The 21,170-nt window shown below is 34.6% G+C and overlaps 2 protein-coding genes across 6 annotated transcripts in view; one reads left to right on the forward strand and one right to left on the reverse strand.

Annotated features, from left to right (window-relative positions):
* The window catches only part of LOC142351863 (striatin-interacting protein 1 homolog), a 454,798-nt gene that overhangs the window by 319,890 nt on the left and 113,738 nt on the right, over nt 1-21,170 (reverse strand). The window lies entirely within an intron of this gene.
* Nucleotides 150-20,288, forward strand: LOC142352201 (uncharacterized). Its single transcript, XM_075404629.1, has 2 exons — nt 150-271; nt 18,477-20,288. Exon 2 carries the CDS (start codon nt 18,492-18,494, stop codon nt 20,070-20,072), a length of 1,581 nt encoding a protein of 526 aa, XP_075260744.1. The 5' UTR covers nt 150-271; nt 18,477-18,491; the 3' UTR covers nt 20,073-20,288.

Genomic DNA, 21,170 nt, shown 5'->3' on the forward strand with positions numbered 1-21,170 from the left:
TTTTTTGCTGGAATATCATTACTTCTGTGCATTTTAGGTAGCTTTCGTATACCTGGATCATATATCATTTGATGTAAAGCTATGCAAGTGTACTCGGCGGGCGTTGCAGATATTTTCGAGGTAGTGTCATGAATTGATAGTTACAGCCAAGTACGTCTCTATAAGCAGTTAAAGTGTTTGAAGGCCGATAATGTACTTTCAGATGAAAATGGTCTCGGAAAATTAACTTGTGCATCAAACAAAAGATTTGCGTCTGACTTAAATACACCCGGTTGGTTGCCAACTAACTTTTCAGACTAATTTCAATATCACTACTGCGAATGTTCAGCTTTCTCCCTTTTTTTCACATCGATTGTTCGTGACGCAAAAGTGCAAGTCAGTCGTTTAGAGAAACTGTGATGTTTAGTTATTCGAATTTACATTTTGACTCAACGGCAGGCTGTTTTTGTGCTCAACTACATTTGCTCTTGATTAGTTCGCCCTAAGCCCAAATTTTATTTTTCCTTCCTAAAACGACCAGGTTTCTTGTCATTTTTGTAATCTATTAGTTATGGAGAACTCCACTGTGTTTATTTTTTTAGGCAATCTTGCCTCTATCTCTGTGTGCGTATGTTTGTATTTGCAATTAATTGCTCCAAAATGAACTGTTGCAGTCTGGAAAAGGGGTATTTTGTGCCGTCTGAAGTGAAAATTTCTGTAACCACAGTATGGACAATTTGCAGTCAATTTTGTTTAAAATTAAGGCAGCTCAAACTGACCACTCGTTTTGAACTAACATAACGAAGTAGAATCGCAACAATAATTAAAGTTTTACCACATCCATTTTTTAACTAGTGGACCTGCTTACTTGTTCAATTCTCCAAAGGTCCAGATTTGCTGCTGATATGAACAGGTAGATTGGTGAATGTTTTGGAGATTTCTGATAGAAATTTGTTTAATGGAATCTTCAACTGGCTAACTTTTTGAAAGCCAAGTATGATGGATTTTAAAAGCTGGAAGGAGTAAAAATCTGTTGGTTGAACATAAAGTCTTTGAACCTGCATTTGCATTCAAGATTACTAAATAGAAAACGAAATTTTAATTATAAATTTTGACATAAAATCAATATTGCAATGCCTGCAATTCTTTTTGTTTAGTCCTCTTGAATGTACTTTTTCCTACCTATAAAATTCATCGAAATTGTTGGAAATTGTAAAAACCAGCTGTGGAATAAAAAGGGGGCTTTGAACCTGACCATTTTGCATCTGAGCTACTAGAGAGGGAAGAAGTATTTAAATAGAGCCGCCGCTTTCTCATATCAAGTACGATTCACTTCAGAAGTTCAACGCCGCTCGATGAAACTTTCGGTATGCGAAGTACCAATGGAAAATATCCAATGCATTACACATATTTTACACACATTACACGAAGTTCATAGCAATTATTGTAAGCGTCTTTTTTAATGCAAATCCTTCGCGTGACCGTTTTTTGCGCTTTTCTAGAACATTCTGTGACTTCTCAAGTGACTTTTTCACGCTTTCGTTCTTCATTTTTGAGTGATTTCTATTTTCTCACTCCAGAGTAAAGCTTGTTCCTAAAATAAAAACAATTACAGGGACTGATGGGCGAGTGGGCAGTGCTTCTGGTTAGGTAAAGGAGGTCCATGGTTCGTATCCCGGCGTGGTCAAATGTTTTTGGACCCAAAAAGAAAAATTGATCTAGGCTGCGCCGATGAGTTAAATTGCCTCGCCTGTCGTTCAAGAGCAATTATTCCGACATTAGTCGGTTTATTTTTCGTCTTCTTTCCGTCATTTTCTGCAAGCCGTTGACATTTTCAATGAAATCACGTACGTAAGGAATCTTGTTGAGAGTTTTCATCAACAATTTAGTAACAAAGTAGCGTTCTATTCATTTGGTTAAATCAAACTTTTGGTAGTTTAATTAATTTTCAATCTCAAGTTACAATTCAACTCAAGCAGGGGTGTAATATGCATGTGAAAAGGAACTTCATCTCTAAGATCTCAAGCTTGCGATTTTCGAAAAATATCTTTAATTTATGTAATCAACAAGATGAAATAAATTGAAGACAACCCGTTTATTGTTACCTCCTCGCCGTGCACAGTCGCGTTGGTTTTACTCAGTACTATTTTGAACTTCTTTTGAACGGCGTTAACTAGAAGCTCATAACTTTACAGTTTTTTCTTCCATTTGGGTAAAATGTGTCAATAGAATTTACGCATCTCATTTTACCGAATGCTAGTATACCCAACTTGCCATTTCACCCAATGCCAATTTACGCAATGCCAGCTTTAATTTACCCTATTGTTAAAATTATCAGAACAACTATATCATTAAATGGCCCCTGGTACTTGATATGAAACTAACACAACCGAAGATCGGACATCAGATAATAAGCGAGCGAACAGATCAAAGAGGGTTGGGTAAGTTCACATCGGGTAAAATCGTTTTGGGTAAAATCCTTTCGGGTAAAATGGCATTGGTAAAATAGCATAGGGTAAAGTGGAATTGGGTAAATTGTCATGTAACCTTGTGATACGCAACGTTACTTTTTCTCAAAGCGCTTGCATTTGTTTACATTAATGCTGCTTTTTCTGAGATCTGCAAGTGGCGTTTCCCTGTCAGTTTCCAGGTTGCTCTGCCAAATATTTTTTTGCGTTTTGCGTCCCAATGCAGAACAATTAAGGATTAGACGCAGATCCAGAACTTTCAATTAAATTTTTACAAAAATCAAGCCTCAGGTTGCTTCATTTTGAGAAAATAATTTTAATTTATCCAACATTAATGACCATGTGGTAATTTTTATTTCATGTTTCAGGTTTTAAAATGACTGATTAAAGCGATCAAGTAATAATCACTTTTTATGTGAAAGAGAACATTCGAACTTCAGTTAGGTTTTTCATAAAGAGGTTGGATGTTTATAAGTAAATTTCTTTGCTCAGAAACAACCGCATTTCTGTTCCTCCACGTAAAATTAGCAAAAAAAGCCATTCGCTTATTCAAATTTGCTGTTTACTCGACCAAGAGGTAACGTTTCAAGTTGTCTGCTTAGAATAACACCTAAATACATAAAAAAATTCAATAAGTTATAGGGGCTAGTATCAAAAAAGTCAAGAGGGGTTAAACACAGTTTTTGCAACTGAAGTTTAGATAGTACTCGTCTTTCTTTTGGGCTTTTTAAGCAAGTAATTGAATTTCCTTGAAACGAGCCAGTTCTAAATATTGCACTGATCCAATTTATAATCATTACCACTGATTCAGATCGACCTGTATTGCCAAATAAATTTGTGTGTTAGAATCCTCCGGGAAACTAATTGGTCTGATTGGAAGTACCGTGACGCAATGGTGCGGTTTTTTGAAAGCGTCTTTTGCAATATATCGGGAAATCTTATCTGTCTCTCCTGTCATAAGGTCAGCGCATTTCCGAAATTCCCTTGGTGTATATCAGGCTGCTCTTTCGACAATTCTTGTTGCTATATGGCGGATGCTCTTATTTTTTAAAAACATTTTTGAGGTCAAGAGGTCAAAAACCTTTTTGAGGATGAGGAGTGAATAAGTTGCAGTGCTCCGCGATATCATTTAACTTCTTTCATTCCCATTTTGTGATTCTTTGGAGTAGCTATATTTTTTATTTTAGCAACTATTAAATTAAAGGTAATAATTCAGGCAGCTGATGATGTATTTTGCCTTTAATCTCTGCCAATTAAAAAAGCAACTCCAAAGATATAAAATGCGATTTCCATAAAGTTGACTCAATTTGGCATTGTTTACGTTTTCATCTGCGTACATGTACTCGCTCAACTCGTTTCAAGATTTGAACTGCTCCGTAGAAATAGTCAATTGAGTGCTATTCGTAAAGAACGGTTAAACAGTCATTCTGAAGTTTGAATTGATATTATTTCAATGTAAGCAACTTTAATTTATTGCGCCTTTGGGTATTTTCTCGCCTTGAAACTGCACTTGCTGCTTTAAGGCGTATTGAGAAATTGCTCCTAACTCTGAAAGTTTTCATGCCTCACTGCTTTCCCTCTGCTTTCATTGTTCGCTCGACCGCTATTTCAACTTTTTTAAACAGTATTTTAGTTCGTGCCATCATATCTACTAAACTAATCCGAAGTTCTGTTTCAAAAAAAAATCTAATGGGAAAGTATTGTAAAAGATATGCGGTCAAAGCATGCAATTTGCGTTTAATTTGAATAAAACTTGAACATAATTGACGAAAATTTGCTCAACTAAGAGTTGACTTAGAGAAATATTTCTTTTTCAACATTCATTTTTTGTTTATATTCAAGGTTATTTGAAACTATTGATTGTATATATTCAATAGTAGCGGGTGATCGACATAAAAAAGTTTTCCAACAAGAGTTGACTTGGAAAACCGTTTTTTGAACATTCATGTTTTGCTTAAACTCAAGGTAATTTGCAGCCATTGGTTGTATTTCTTTTCTGAATTATTGCGCAGTAGCGGGTGATCCCTTATCAGCAATTTTTATTATCAGTTTACGTTGAAACATTTCTTTAGATTTTCTATTGCACCTTTATCACTTTGACTATTCAGATTTAATTTTGTTTTCTAAAGTTTTCTAAAATTTCTATTGTTGGAGTTTTTCACTGCAAAAATTTACGTCATCCATCAAGTGGTATTTTTAGAAAAAAAACTTTTCGACAGTCATTATGAGGTTGCTCACAATTTTTGACTACGTTAAGACTATGGTTACTTGCTTAACTAATAACCTACTTGTTGAGTGTCCGTAATTCATCAAATCAATATGAAGAGAAGTCAAGTAAATTGAAATGTTCATTGCGCCTTCACTATTCCTATAAGATTGAGTTGATTCTGAATTTTTGACGATTTAGATTTTTCTTGTTTTCTACTGTGTTGTAGAAATGGAGCATTTGGTGAATCTCAACATTGCTTTTTCTTTATGCACTTGATTTGGTTTACAAGAGATGAGTATGCTTTGCCAATTAAATTTGTGTTTTTTTTTTGCGTTTTTCTTCCCAATCCAGAACAATTAAGCACTAGACGTGGATCCAGAACTACCAATCCCTTAGTTTTTACAAAAACTAATCCTTGTATTGCTTTAATTTGAGAACACATTTTTTAAATTGTTTTTGAGCATAAGTCTGTGACCAAGTGGTTATTTTTTTAATGTTATGGGTTTTAACGAAGCGTGATTCGAGAAATTATGTTATAATCTTGTTTTTTGTGCAAGAGAACATTCGAACTTCAGTTTGGCTTTTCATAAATAGGTTGGGTTTTTATAAGCGCAGACTGCTTTGCTCCTAACTGATCCCCTTTCTGTTACCTCGCCTAAAACTAGCAAATTTGGTTCAATGCGAATAAATTTAATTGCTGATTCAAGTTCGCAGTGAACTTGAACAAGAATTAACGTTTAAGTTTTCTGCTTATAATCACACCTCTGCAAAACTTTGATTAAGTTTCAGGGGCTAGTATTGAAATAGTGAAGAGGGGTGAGTATCAGACACATTTTCTAGCAACCGAAGTTAAGATAGCACTCATTATCTTTTAAGTGTTTTTAAGCAAGTATTGGAACTTCCTTGAAACGATTCTATTCTAAATATTGCACTGATCTAGTTTATAGTCATTACCTCTCATTCAGATGGACCCGTATTGCCAAATAAAATTCGTGTTTTGGTTAACTTGACCAGCGTGTTGTGTTTTAGTATCCTCCGGGAAATTTTTGACTACGTTGAGACATAGTTACTTGCTTAACTAATTACTTACTTGCTGAATTGAACTGGTGTTTAACACTTGACATTTTGTTTTGTGTTTACAATTATTTAATTTCTTTTATTTGTTCACAAGAGCTCAAGATTGCGGTTTTTATCACTTTGACTATTCAGATTTATTTTTGTTTTCTAAAGTTTTCTAAAATTTCTATTGTTGGAGTTTTTCACTGCAAAAGTTTACGTCATCCATCAAGTTGTATATTTAGAAAAAAAAACTTTTCGACAGTCATTTTGAAGTTGCTCACATTTTTTGACTACGTTAAGACTATGGTTACTTGCTTAACTAATTACCTACTTGTTGAGTGTCCGTAAATCATCAAATCAATATGAAGAGAAGTCAAGTAAATTGAAATGTTCATTGCGCCTTCACTATTCCTATAAGATTGAGTTGATTCTGAATTTTTGACGATTTAGATTTTTCTTATTTGCTACTGTGTTGTAGAAATGTAGCATTTGGCGAATCACAAACGTTGTTTTTTCTTTAAGCACTTGATTTGGTTTACAAGAGATGAGCATGCTTGGCCAATTAAGTTTGCTTTTTTTTTGCGTTTTATGTCCCAATACTGAAATTTAAAGCTCTAGACGTCGATCCAGAATTATCAAGTTATCAGTTTTTACAAAAACCAAACCTTGGGTTGTTTTAATTTTAGAAAACAATATTTAATTATAAATTTCGAGCATGTAACTTTCACCAAGTGTTTTTTTTTGTGAAAGAGAACATTCGAACTTTAGTTTGGCTTTTCATGAATAGGTTGGTAGACTGCTATGCTCAGAAATTATCCCACTCCTGTTACCTCACATAAAATTGGCAAATTTGATTGAACGGCAAAAAAAGTGAAGGGCTGATTCAAATTCACTGTGAACCTGAACAGGAAGTAAGTTTTCTGCTTAGAATCACACCTCTGTAAAACTTTCAATAAGTTTCAGGGGCTATTATCAAAAATTTCATATATAATGGGTATCATACACAATTTTCGCAACCAAAATTTAAACTCATCTTTTTTAGGGTTTTTTAAGCAAGTATTCGAACTTCCTTGAAACCATGCAATTCTAATTATTGCACTCATCCAGTTTATAGTCATGGCCTCTGATTCAGATCTGCCTGTTGCAAAATAATATTTGTGTTTTTAGTAACATGCCGTGCTTGCTGTGTTCCAGTATCCTCCGGAAGTTAATTGATCTAATTCAATGTACCGTTAAGCAATGTTAAGATTTTTTGAAAATTTTTTCTTTATATCGGGAACTCTTATCCAACTTTTCTGCCATGAGTTCATCGCTTTTCCGAAATTCCTTTGGTGTATATCAGGTTGCTCTTTTGACATTTCTTGTTGCCATATGGCGAATAATGTCAATTTTTCCTTTTTGTGGTCAGAGGTTAGAACACATGATCTTAGGGAATGAATATGTTGCAGTACTCTGAAAGTACCCGTTTAACTTCTTTTTTTCTACTTTTTGAGTCTCTGCAGTAATTAATTTTTTGGAGCAAATATTAAAAATTCCAGCAACTGATGTTAATTGCCTCTGCGGCAATTGAACAGAGCCACTCCACAGACATTAAGTTGATTTAAATTGGCCAATTTTGCATGGTTGAAGTTTACATACTATCGCTACATTCGTTCCAAGATTTGATCTGCTCCGTAGAATTTATCCATTGAGTGTTTTTTTATAACTGTTAAACATCATTCTCAAGTTTGTTTTTATTATTTCAAGGCAAGGCATTCTTGAAATTGACTCCCATTTGGGTGCAATCTCACTTTTAAGCTGCACTTTGAGCGTTGAGGCGTTTTGAAAAATGGCATCTAGTTCACTTCTTTCCTCTGAAATTTTCATGCTTCGCTGCTTTTACTTTACTCTGTTATTGTTCTCTCGACCGTTATTTCAACTTCTTTTAACGGTAACTTAGTTCTTGCCATCATATCTGCGAAACCAATCTAAATTTCTGTCCTTTTAAAACCTAATGGAAAAGTAAACTTAATGATGTTCAGTCAATAGATGTCCCTTGCATTTTGAACAAAATATGTACTTGAAAGATTTTTTCAACTAAGAGTTGACTTGGAAAACATTTTTATCAACTTTCATGGTTGTTGCAATTGCGGGTGATCTCGTATAAACGAGTGATCTCTTAAAATTTGTCCAAATTAAGCCATCAACAAGACGTGTCTGTTTTTTAAATACCATTTTGGACTCCTTTTGAACGGCGTTAACTAGAAGTTTTTAAATTAACTTTTTTTTGTTGAATCAAGAAATGTAGTATTTGGCGAATCACAACGTTGCTTTTTCTTTAAGCAAATTATTTGGTTTACAAGAAATGCTTTGCTAATTAAATTTGCTTTTTTTTGCGTTTTGTGTCACAATCCAGAACAATTAAGCACTAGACGTGGATCCAGAACTTTCAATTTCTTAGTTTTTACAAAAACTAAACCTTGTGTTGCTTTTTATTTTGAGAACACACTTTTATTTATTAATTTCGAGCTTAGGTCTTTGACCCAGTGGCTACTTTTATTTAATGTTTCGGGTTTCAACGAAGCGTGATTAGAGAGATCAAGTTACAATCTTGTTTTTTGTTTGTGCAGGAGGACATTCGAACTTCAATTTGGCTTTTCATAAATAGGTTGGATTTTTATAAGCAGAATGCTTTGCTCCCAAATGATCCTATTTCTGTTACCTCGCATCGAAACAGGAAATTTAGTTCAATACGAACAAATTTAATTGCTGATTCAATTGCGCTTTATGCTCGAACAAGTAATCACACCTCTGTAAAACTATAATAAGTTTCAGGGTCTAGTATTAAAATAGTAAAAATGGGTGAGTATCAGACACAATTAATAGCAACCGAAGTTGAGATAGCGCTCATCATCTTAAGGGTTTTTAAGCAAGTATTTGAACTTCTTGAAACGATTCTATTCTAAATATTGCACTGATCAATTTTATAGTCATCACCTCTGATTCAGATGGACCTGTATTGCCAAATAAATTTTATTTTTTTAATAACTTGGCCTGCGTGTTGTGTTTTTTTATCCTCCGTGAAATTAATTGGTCTAATTGGAAGTACCGTGGCGCAATGGTGTGGTTTTTTGAAAGCTTCTTTTGCAATATATCGGGAAATCTTATCTGTCTCTCCTGTCATAAGGTCAGCGCATTTCCGAAATTCCTTCGGTGTATATCAGGTTGCTCCCTCGACATTTTTACTTGCCAAATGACGATTACTCTCATTTTTTTCACATTTTCGAGGTCAGAGGTAAGAACACATGATCTTAGGGGATAAGTTGCAGTGCTCCGCAGGTACTATTCAACTTCTTTCATTCCCATTTTGTGATTCTTTGGAGTAGCTAACTTTTTTAATGGAGCAACTATTAAAGGTAAAGGTTTAGGCAGCTGATTATGTATTTTGCCTTTAGTCGCTGCCAATTTTATTTCAATGTAAACGACTTTAGGTTAATGCTAATTTGTGTGCATTCCTACATTGAGGGTGCACTTGCAGCCTTAAGGCTTCTTGAAAAATGGCTCCCAGTCCTTCTTTCTGCTGAATGTTTTCATGCCCCACTGCTGTTCCCCTGTTTTCACAATTCGCTCGACCGTTATTTCAACTTATTTTTAACATAACCTAGTTTTGCCATCATATCTACTAAACTAATCCGAAGTTCTGTTTTTTAAAAAAAATCTATGGGGAAAGTATTGTAATAGATATACGGTCAAAGCATGCAATTTGAGTTAAATTTGAATAAAACTTGAACATAACTGACGAAAATTTTCTCAACTAAGAGTTGGCTTAGAGAACAATTTCCTTTTCAACATTCATTTTTTGTTTATATTCAAGGTTATTTGAAACTATTGATTGTATATATTCAATAGTAGCGGGTGATCGACATAAAAAAATTTTCCAACAAGAGTTGAATTGAAAAACCGTTTTTTGAACATTCATGTTTTGCTTAAATTCAAGGTAATTTGCAGCCATTGGTTGTATATCTTTTCTGAACTATTGCGCAGTAGCGGGTGATCCCTTATCAGCAGTTTTTATTATCAGTTTACGTTGAACCATTTCTTTAGATTTTCTATTGCACTTTTCCAGTTTTCCAGTTTAACACTTGACTTTTTGCTTTGTGTTTAAAATTATTTAATTTCTTTTATTTGTTCACAAGAGGTCAAGATTGCGGTTTTTATCACTTTGACTATTCAGATTTAATTTTGTTTTCTAAAGTTTTCTAAAATTTCTATTGTTGGAGTTTTTCACTGCAAAAGTTTACGTCATCCATCAAGTTGTATTTTTAGAAAAAAAAACTGTTCGACAGTCATTTTGAAGTTGCTCAAATTTTTTGACTACGTTAAGACTATGGTTACTTGCTTAACTAATTACCTACTTGTTGAGTGTCCGTAAATCATCAAATCAATATGAAGAGAAGTCAAGCAAATTGAAATGTTCATTGCGCCTTCACTATTCCTATAAGATTGAGTTGATTCTGAATTTTTGACGATTTAGATTTTTCTTATTTGCTACTGTGTTGTAGAAATGGATGTTTTGCTTTTTCTTTATGCACTTGATTTGGTTTACAAGAGATAAGTATGCTTTGCCAGTTAAATTTGTTTTTTTTTGCGTTTTTCTTCCCAATCCAGAACAATTAAGCACTAGACGTGGATCCAGAACTATCAATCCATTAGTTTTTACAAAAACTAATCCTTGTGTTGCTTTAATTTGAGAACACTTTTTAAAATTGTTTTCGAGCATAAGTCTGTGACCCAGTGGTTATTTTTTTATAATGTTATGGGTTTTAACGAAGCGTGATTCGAGAAATCATGATATAATCTTGTTTTTTGTGCAAGAGAACATTCAAAGCTTTTTTAATCTGATAGGAAAGCACACTAAGTTATATATGGTCAATGGATGCAGTTTGCGTTTATTTTGAATAAAACATGAACATAATCGAAGAAATTTTTCTCAACTAAAAGTTGACTTAGAGAACAATTTCTTCTTCAACATTCATTTTTGTTTAAACTCAAGGTGATCTGCAACTACTGATTAAATATATTCAGCAATAGCTGGTGATCAACATTAAAAAAGTTTCCAACTAAAAGTTGAATTTGAAAACCATTTTTTGAACATTCGTTCATGTTTTGCTGAATTTCAAGGTAATTTGCAGTCATTGGCTGTATATCTTTTCTGAAGTATTGCGCAGTAGCGGTTGCTCTTATAAGCCGTTTTTATTATCAGTTTACGTTGAAATATTGCTGTGTATTTTCTACTGGCCCTCTGCAGTTTAACACTTGATATTTTGTTTTGCGTTTTAAGTTGTTTGCGTAGAATCACGCCTCTGTAACACCTCCAATAATTTTCAGGGGCCAGTATCAACATAGTCAAGTGGGTTGATTATCAGACACAGTTTTTAGCAATCGAAGTTTAGATAGCAGTCATCTTTTTTAAGGGCTTTTACGGAAGTGTTTGAACTTCTTTGAAGCGAGCCAATTCTAAAAGTTGCACTGATCCAATTTATTTTCATTACGCCGGATTCAGATGGATCTGTATTGCCAAATAAATTTTGTGTTTTTTTAACTTGCTCTGCATGTTGTGTTTTAGTATTCTCTGGGAAAGTAATTGGTCTAATTGGAAGTACCGTGATGCTATGGTGTGCTTTTTAAAGCTTCTTTTGCAATATATCGAGAACTCTTATCTGTCTCTTTTGTCATAAGGTCAGCGCATTCCCGAAATTCTTTTGGTGAATATCAGGTTGCTCTTTCAAAATTTCATGTTGCCAAATGGCGATTACTCTCATTTTTTTCCATCTTTTTCAGGTCAGAGTTAAGAACACATGGTCATAAGGAATAAGTTGCAGTCTTCCGCAGGTCCAATTTAACTTCTTTCATTCCAATTTTGTTATTCTTTGGAGTAGCTTTTTTTCATTTGAGCAACTATTAAAGGTTAAATTTCAGGCAGCTGATGATGTATTTTGCCTTTGATCTCTGCCAATTAAATGCAATTGTCGATAAAGTTGACTCAATTGGGCCAATTTTGCATGGTTATCATTTACATCTGAGTACATGCCCTCGCTCCACTCGTTTCAAGATTTGACCTGCTCCGTAGAAATACTCAATCGAATGCTTTTCTTAAAAAACGGTTAAACGGTCATTCTGAAGTTCGAATTTGTGTTGTTCCATTGTAAACGACTTGAAGATTTTGTTAATTTGGGTGCATTCTCACATTGAAGCTGCACTTGCAGCTTTTAGGCATTTTGAAAAATGGCTCCTAGCTCTGTTCTTTCCCCTGAACGTTTTCATGTCCCACTGCTGTTCGCCTGTTTTCATTATTCGCACGACCGCTATTTCAACATCTTTTAAAATAACTAAGTTTTGCCATCATATCTACTAAACTAATCAAAAGTTTTTTTAAATCTGATGGGAAAGTACACTAAGTGATATACGGTCAATGGATGCATTTTGCGTTTAATTTGAATGAAACATGAACATAGTTGAAGAAATTTTTCTCAGCTAAGAGTTGACTTAGCGAACAATTTTTTTTCAACATTCACATTTTGTTTAAATTCAAGGTTAATAGCAACTAGTGATTGTATATATTCAGCAGCAGCGGATGATCAACATTAAAAAGTTTTGCAACTAAGAGTTGACTAAGAAAACCATTTTTTTGAATATTCATGTTTTGCTTAAATACACGGTAATTTGCAGCCATTGGTTGTATATCTTTTCTGAACTATTGTGCAGTAGCTGGTGATCCCTTATAAGCAGTTTTTATCAGTTTACGTTGAAACATTTCTTTAGATTTTCTATTGGCCCTTTCCAGTTTAACACTTGATATTTTGTTTTGTATTTACAATTTTTTAAAATCTTTTTTTTTCGTAAGAGCTCAAGATTGCGGTTTTCATCACTTTGAATATTCAGATTTTGTTTTTTGCGAGTAATTCCCACCTTTCTATCAAAATTTCTAGTTTAAATTGTTTTAATTGAAAATTGATTAAATTTTTCTAACCTTTTTATTGTTGGAGTTTTTTACTGCGAAAGTTCACGTCATCCATCGAGTGGTATTTTTTAGAAAAAACTGTTTGACAGTCATTTTAAAGTTGCTGACATTTTTTGACTACGTTGAGACATATAGTCACTTGCTTTACTAATTACTTGCTTGTTGAATTGAAACTGGTCTTCTCATTTTCTAACTGGTGTCCTTAATTCATCAAATTAATATGAAGGGAAGTCAAGTAAATTGAAAGGTTCATTGCGCCTTCACTATTCCCATAAGATTGAGTTGTTTCCGAATTTTTGACGATTTAGATTTTTCTTATTTGCTACTGTGTTGTAGAAATGTAGCATTTGGTGATTCACGACGTTGCTTTTTCTCTAGGCACTTGATTTGGTTCACAAGAGATTAGTATGCTTTGCCAATTAAATTTGTTTGTTGCGTTTTGTGTCCCAGTCCAAAACAATTAACCACTAGATGTGGATCGAGAACTATCAATTTATTAGTTTTAACAAAAACTAAACCTTGTGTTTCTTTAACTTGAGAACACACTTTTGTTTATTAATTTCGAGCATAAGTCTGTGACTCAGAGGTTATTTTTTAATGTTTCGTGTTTTAACGAAACGTGATTAGAGAAACTCGAAGTTCAGTTTGGCTTTTCATAATTAGGTTGGATTTTTAGAAGCAGACTGCTTTGCTCCCAGATGATCCTGTTTCTGTTACCTCGCATAAAGTTAGCAAATTTCGTTTAATGCGAATAAATTTAATTGCTGATTCAAGTTCGCTGTGAACTCGAACAAGAATTAACGTTTCAATTTTTCCGCTTATAATCACACCTCTGTAAAACTTTGAATAAGATTCAGGGGCTAGTATTGAGTTAGTGAAAAGGGGTGAGTATCAGACACAATTTCCAGCAACCGAAGGTAAGATTGGACTCATCATTTTTTAAGGCTTTTTACGCAAGTATTTGGACTTCCTGGAAACGGTTCTATTCTAAATATTGCACTGATCCAATTTATAGTCATTACCTCTGATTCAGATGGACCTGTATTGCCAAATAAAATTCGTGTTTTTTTATCTTGAACGGCATGTTGTGTTTTAGTATCCTCCGGAAAATAATTGGTCTAATTGCAAGTACCGTGACGCAATGGTGTGGTTTTTGAAAGTTTCTTTTGCAATATATCGGGAAATCTTATCTGTCTCTCCTGTCATAAGGTCAGCGCATTTCCGAAATTCCTTTGGTGTATATCAGGTTGCTCTTTCGACAATTCTTGTTTCTATATGGCGGATGGTCTCATTTTTTTAAAACATTTTTGAGGTCAAGAGGATAAACACTTTTACACTTTTTGAGGATGAGGAGTGAATAAGTTTCAGTGCTTCGCAAATATCATTTAACTTCTTTCATTCCCATTTTTTGATTCTTTGGAAAAGCTCGGTTTTTTATTGGAGCATCTGTTAAAGGTAAATATTCAGCCGGCTGATGATGTATGTTTCCTTTAATCTCTGCCAATATTATTTCAAAGTAATCGTCTTTAAGCTGCTGCTAATTTGTGTGCATTTCCACATTGAAGGTTTACTTGCAGCTTTAAGACTTTTTGAAAAATGACTCCTAGCTCTGTTCTTGCCGCTGAACGTTTTCTTTTCCCACTGTTGTTCCCCTGTTTTCAACCATTCTTGTTTTGTTTTAATTCAAGGTTATTTGCCACTATTGATTGTATAGATTCAGCAGTAGCGGTTGATCAACATAGAAAGATTTTTCAACTAAGAGTCGACTTAGAAAACCATTTTTTGAACATTCATGTTTTGTTTAAATTCAAGGTAATTTGCAGCCATTGGTTGTATATCTTTTCTGAACTATTACGCAATAGCGGGTGATCTCTTATAAGCATTTTTTTACTATCAGTTTACGTTGAAACATTGCTGTATAATTTCTACTGGCCCTCTGCAGTTTAACACTTGATATACGTTGAAACATTGCTGTATAATTTCTACTGGCCCTCTGCAGTTTAACACTTGATATTTTGTTTGGCGTTTTAAGTTGTCTGCTTAGAATCACGCATCTGTAAGACTTTCAATAAGTTTCAGGGGCCAGTATCAAAATAGTCAAGTGGGGTGATTATCAGAGAGTATTTAGCTACCAAAGTTAAGGCATCACTCTTTTTTTAAAGGTTTTTAAGCAAGTATTTGATCTTCTTTGAAACGAGCCAACTCTAAAAATTGCACTAATTCAATTTATATTTATTACCCCTGATTCAGATAGACCTGTATTGCCAAATAAATATCGTTTTTTATTGACTTGCCCTGCGTGTTGCCTTTAAGGTACCTCCGGGAAATTAATTAGTCTAATTGGAAGTACCGTCATGCAATGGTGAGGTTTTTTGGAAGCTTCTTTCTCAATATATCGGCAACTCTTATCAGTCTTCTCTGTCATAAGGTTGGTGGATTTGCTTAATTTCTTTGATGTATATCGGGTTGCTCTTGCGGCAGTTCTTGTTGCCATATGGCAAAGCTGTTTTCCGGAGGTTAGAATGCTTGATGGTTAGATGCGTAAGTTGCAGTCCTCTTCAAATACCCTTTCCATTTTTTTTATATCTTTCAAGCTTTTTGGGGTGGCCATATTGTTGTAGCAACGAGTGAAGGCAAAAGTTATAGTCGTGCTTTTTAATGTAATGATCGTCAGATTTTTTCAGTTACCACCAAAGTACTTTATGCATCCCCCCACCAATGTACGTTATGCACCCCCCCTGTTTCAGAGCATTCGTCGTTGTACAATATATACCCATATAAAAATTTGGCACGTGCTCTTGGTGGTTGCAAATAATAAGCAGCCACGGGGGAGAGGGGAACGAACAGAATTGATTGTGCATAAAATTAATTTAATTTGCCTGGTTAATGGTTACGCTTTTCGTGTTTTTGCTATAATCTGGTACGTAAAAATACTGCAAGATTGGATGTATATCATTTCAGTATTAGCAACTTCAATTATTTGCCCATTTGGGCGCATTCTCTCTTTTAAGCTGCTTTGGAATTTTAAGGCATTGTCACTGCTTTGGCCAGTTTGTAGATTTTTAGGCAATTGAACGTAAAGCCAAGTAGAAAAAGTAAGTTGGGCCATTCTTACCGAGTTCATTTAATCCTCTCTCCACTGTAAATGTTCCTGTCTCATTGATTTTCCGCTGTGTAATTGTTCTCTTGATCCTTATTTCAACTTTTATATCTTTTAACGGCAATCCAAAGTCCTACTTCTGTGGAATATCACGACGAAAAGATTGCCTCGGCGGGCTCACTGTGTGGACCGCAGAGCTTAGAGAGTTGTCCATTTTGAAAAGCAATTTTTGTGGGTCTTGGTTTCGGGCAGACTGATGAGGGGGCTCATTTACGAAAATCTCAACAGTTTCAACTAGTTTTTAGCTGGCAACTTTGTCGGAATTTACTGAGGCCCTACTGGTCCGACCTTTTTTTTAATATCGCCGGTCAAAAAATGGTATACAACCAGTGCGTGCAATTTACATCTGATTTTGAACAAAACCTGAACATTAATGAAGACATTGTTCGCAACTTAGAGTGGATTTAGAGAACAATTTCTTTTTCAACATTTATGTTTTGTTTAGTTTCAGTGTAATTTGCAGCCATTGATTTTGTATCTTTTTTGAATTTCTTTCAATTCGTCTGGGCAATAGTGTCTGATGACTTATGAGTTTTTATTTTAATGAGTTCTCTAATTGTGGTCGTTTGTTTCGTGGTATCAATTCAGATTGTACCATCGCTTGAGTTTTTATAGTAGACCTTTCCAGTTTAGCGCTTGACATTTTGTTGTGTGTTTGCAAGTATTTGCCTTCTTTTTTGTCGACAGGAGCTCCAAATCGCCGTTTTTTATTGCGTTGACAATTCAGATTTAATTTTGGGCACGTTAAGCCCACCTTTAATTCAAAATCTCAAATTTTATTGTGTTTCAATTGTGATGATCTAATTGAACATGATAAGTTTTGTAAAAGTTTTTATTGTTGGGTTGATTTAGTTCCAAAATTTAATTCGCTGATAAAACTTGCTGATATTTTGTGACTACCTTGACACTTGCTTGCAGTTACTTGCTCAACTAAATACTTACTTGTTTGATAAAAAGTTTGGTTGTTTTCCAAGTGGTGTCCATTAATCATCAGATGGGTTCGAAAAGAATGCTTTTTGAAGGTCAAGTAAATTGAAATTTTCCTCGAAGCTTCGCTGTGTTATTATAAGAATGAGTTGACTCTTAGTTTTTAAGGAAAAGATTTAGGTTATTCTTTGGTTTTTTTGTTGCTAAAGTGCAGAGTGCATCTCAATTCATTCACTTTTATCCTTGTTGAATTCAACTGTTTTGGCTTTTGTACACTTCAATTAATTACGCCGAACTTGCTCTTATGAGGAAAAGTAATTTCTGCTGTTGAGCTTCTTACATCTCATGAGTTCCCAACTACTAACAAACTGAGAGCAGTTCATATTGTTAACAATTTGCCTGGCGATTGCCATCTTGAGGCAACACTACTCAGCTTGGTGGCCCATAAAATTTGTGATAAAGTGTGCTTAAATCCCAGTTTCCCGACAAGTGCTAAGTATTTCTTGCTCCAGTTTTTTTTAATAAATTCCTGTGACATTGTTTTTCGCAAGCTTCGAAGAGGCGATAACGTAAGACTTTAAATGGTAAAAGTGAGCTTTGAAGGTATATAAAAAGTACTTCATTCTTTTTCTTATTTTCGCAATAAACGTTTTACTGCATTGTCGGGCGTTTAAGGCACGAAAGGGGAAAATTTTCTTCCTTGTGATCACTTTTGAGACAGATTTGAATACAATTTTGCAGCGATCCAAACTTTATTCTCCGTAGGAGAAAACAATTCGTGGATAAAAATTGTGCATTTGTTTCCAACGGGCAACTTGATGTCTGTTGTATTTCTTTAGTTGTGATGCAAAATGATTTTTTGCTTAATTTTGCTTTAAATTGTTCTGTCGTGCTCGTCGAAAGGAGACAATTTTAAACTCTCGTTCAAAGTTTTTACATCTTTCGTTTTTAGAATTTTTTTTGTGCTTGAAAATTGATGCTATCCAACCTGTTCAAAGGTATTCCAGTTTTGTCTCTTGTCAATAACAGCAATTGTTTTTATGATTTGAAACTTCTTGTTAATGTTTCCAGTTTTGCTTCAGATATGTTAGTAGTTCGGCTAATTAATTTTTTTTCAAAATTTGTGCTTTTTTAAATTGTCACTACAAAATAAAAGTTAAGCATACCTGTATCAACTGATTGTGAAATAATCAAAATGCAAACATAAAAACTACCTAACAAAGATTTTCTTTTTTTTGCATGTAAAAGTCCTGGGTTGGTGTTGTAAACCTGTGTAAACAGTTTTCCATCTATCGTATACGGTCTTTCGATTTTTGAATCAAATGATTCACCTCAAAATTTTTATGGTGTGGCATTGTAGAACTAGGTTGATGTCTGTATTAGACTTTCCAGGGTTTCTGGGTTTCTTCTTTTGTATTTGGACAACTCGATTGGAATGGGCTTTACAATTTCATTTCATTTGCTGCAAAATGTATGTTTACTTGCTGTACTGGTATCCTTGGTGATTTCGCTGCCTACTTTGCTGCCCAGTCATTTTAATGCTGTCTCTTGAGAATTTCATTGCCTTGCTAGTCTAAGAGGAAATTTCATTTGACTGTAAAATGAGTAAGCTACGAAAAGATTTCAAGGTTATTTGAGCGCTTAATGGGAATCATATTATCTTGGCTCTTTCAGATTCATCTTGGTTCAATGGATGGTTCTGTCTTAACATGTACGTCTTGCGGGGAGAGAGAAATAGAGTTGTACACTTGCGAAACTTGTGATCAAATTGGAGAGTGTTCGAATGACGTCACGAAGGAGCTTTTCTGTGAATCTTGTATCTGCCCACATGTGAAAAAAGGTCATGACGTCAGAACTTCGAAAGGTCAAGTGCCTTTAGTGTGCGTTGATCACAAGAAGCTTCATAATCAGTATTGCAAAACATGTGACGTCTCCTTTTGTCCAAAATGTCTGGGAAATCACAGCGAGCATAAAATGGGAAGCATTGATGAAAGAGCTATTGAGATTAAAAAGGAAGTGTTCGAAATGTTGACCAAGTTGGAGTTAGATGAGAAACCCCTGAGAGCGAAGAAAGAGGCAATATCTGAAGCAAGGAGTTGTCATGAAAACGAACAGATGCATCTGCAAGATTTGTGTGAGAAGAAACTTGATGAATTGCGGCAAATATGGCTGAAGAGAATCGATGAAAATTTGAGATTCGTCGAGCTTGAACAGAAAGAAATTACTGATCAAATTGAAGATTTGCTGAAACTGCAAAGGAGATCACGAGATTCGTTAGCAATGACAAGCCCGCATCTCGTGAATGATTTTAAAGGTCTAAGCAGCGAGTACAAGGAAGTTTGTGAATATCGTGAAAAGACTCTGGCTATGGTTTGCCAAGTCAAGTCTTGTGATTTTAGTGACGTTACGGAATTGATTGATCAAATTGGAAATGAAGTTGACAGGAAGTTGAAAACAGTTGTTACGAAAATTGACAATCGCTGTTTGAAAAGATTTCCAGTGATGGCAGTTGTTTATTCGAACTTCATCTTCACTGTCGAGGACCGAATTATGAAAATAGAGAGGTTGAAAGTCGATGGGTCAAGTTCTCTTCATCTTACAGATGTTGGTAAAATTGAGTTCAGTCAAGATGTTAAGACGTACTACTCAATATATTGTACCAATTATTTGTGTTCTTGTATTATTTTTACTAACTCTGGTACAATTTTTAGAGCAGACATATCTAATTCTAAAGTTTGCTTGAAGACGGAGATTGAGGTGCCTGCATTTCCCAATCTAGTTTGTCCTTTCGGCTACAACGGTGAGGTTCATTGGTGTTACTGGTTAGAGGATCGCAAAGTTCTCAAGTTCAGTCATAACTTAAATTTTGTAATACGGAGTACCTCTACACCCAGAATGAGATCCCGTGGAATTGGTGGATACAGAATTGTTTTGACAACCGAGAACAATGAAATTTTGATAGTCGATCCGTATAATTTTACAAATGAGTTAATTCCTAGGACTAAACACAACGCAAAGGCCATTGATCATGTGACTTTTGTTGGAGACTGCCTCTTTATTTGGGACGTAGAAATGAAGTCTGTCACCTTTATGCTAAAGCGGAGTAAACAATGGAGTACTAAAGAGACTCAAAGATGGAATGACCCGACCCAATTGATCTTGTTTGAAAATTCTCAAATATCAGACATCCGTTTTCTACCTGCCTTAAAATGCACGTCTGGTGATGAGCTCTGTGACTATGTTTTCATGACACTATGTTTAGATCAATGATCATGCTGTTGCGCACTCTCCTTCACAACCTGATCGACTTTGTTTCTCTATTATAATGAACTTCATCTATAGTGAAATAATTTGTTATCCTCAATTATTATGTGATTATGAACACTTCGCAAATAACTCATACGTTGCTGTATATTGCTTGACTTCGCCCTATATTTTGATATAATTTGAAATAATTACTTGGAAATTGATCACTGTTTATTCATATGTTCATTTTGTGTTCAGGCATTTTGAGTTTCCTAATTTCCTTTACATAGTTGTTCGAAACTGATTTTATCAGCTGTTGTGGTTTACGAACTCTTAATTAAATCAAAGTTTTATTCACACGAAATTCGGTAATGGCAACTATGAAATTCGATTAAGCCAATTTTGGTGATGGTGACGTTTTTTAAATAGTTTTTAATAGTGGTTTTTTCTGAATTATAATAAATCTTGCGCAGCAAATTTTCGTTGGCAAAGTTAGAAGAATATGTTTTTAATTCTGTGTCATCACATTCAACGAACATCTTTAAATAGCGAAGAATATTTTTACGTCCAATGGAAAACAGAGCCCAACAATTGGATAAATAGACTCACCCGGCCTCTTGTTGGTTGAAACCGACTACGGTTGCTAGTAACCAATTATTTCTCTCATTTTACTTTCCTTGGCAATTTTCTGTTTTTGCAAATTTTTTAAAATTATTTTGCGGAAAAGTGTTGCATTTAGCAGGAGCTTTGTTATTATTTTAACTATAATAAGTACCACAATTCTTAAGAGCCATGTTATACGTAAATGCTTGTTTATGCTAATATGTGTATTGTCGTTTTAATCTGCGATTAGTAATCGGAGATTTTTTCTTCTATTATTTGGGAAACAGGTACCCTCATCGAGGTATTTGCTATATTTTTACATAACGTGTCTTCTGCATTTGGATATCTGTAAATTCCGGCTTCTCTTCAATTTGGCCATATTGGTTAGTTATTGTTTGCACATTTCTTTAAGTGGGAGGATCTTTTCAATTGCCCCCCCCCCCTTGGTACCTAGTTGAGAGTCACCTCTCTTTTTACGATATACATTACCATAATGTTACTTGCCATACAGATTAAATA

The sequence above is a fragment of the Convolutriloba macropyga genome, chromosome 13 (genome assembly GCF_964194025.1).
Source record: "Convolutriloba macropyga chromosome 13, txConMacr16.3, whole genome shotgun sequence".
NCBI lineage: Eukaryota > Metazoa > Xenacoelomorpha > Acoela > Convolutidae > Convolutriloba > Convolutriloba macropyga.

What these genes read in the sequence shown, in the direction of transcription:
- LOC142352201 (XM_075404629.1), top strand. Translation starts at nt 18,492, where the DNA reads ATGGATGGTTCTGTCTTAACATGTACGTCTTGCGGGGAGAGAGAAATA.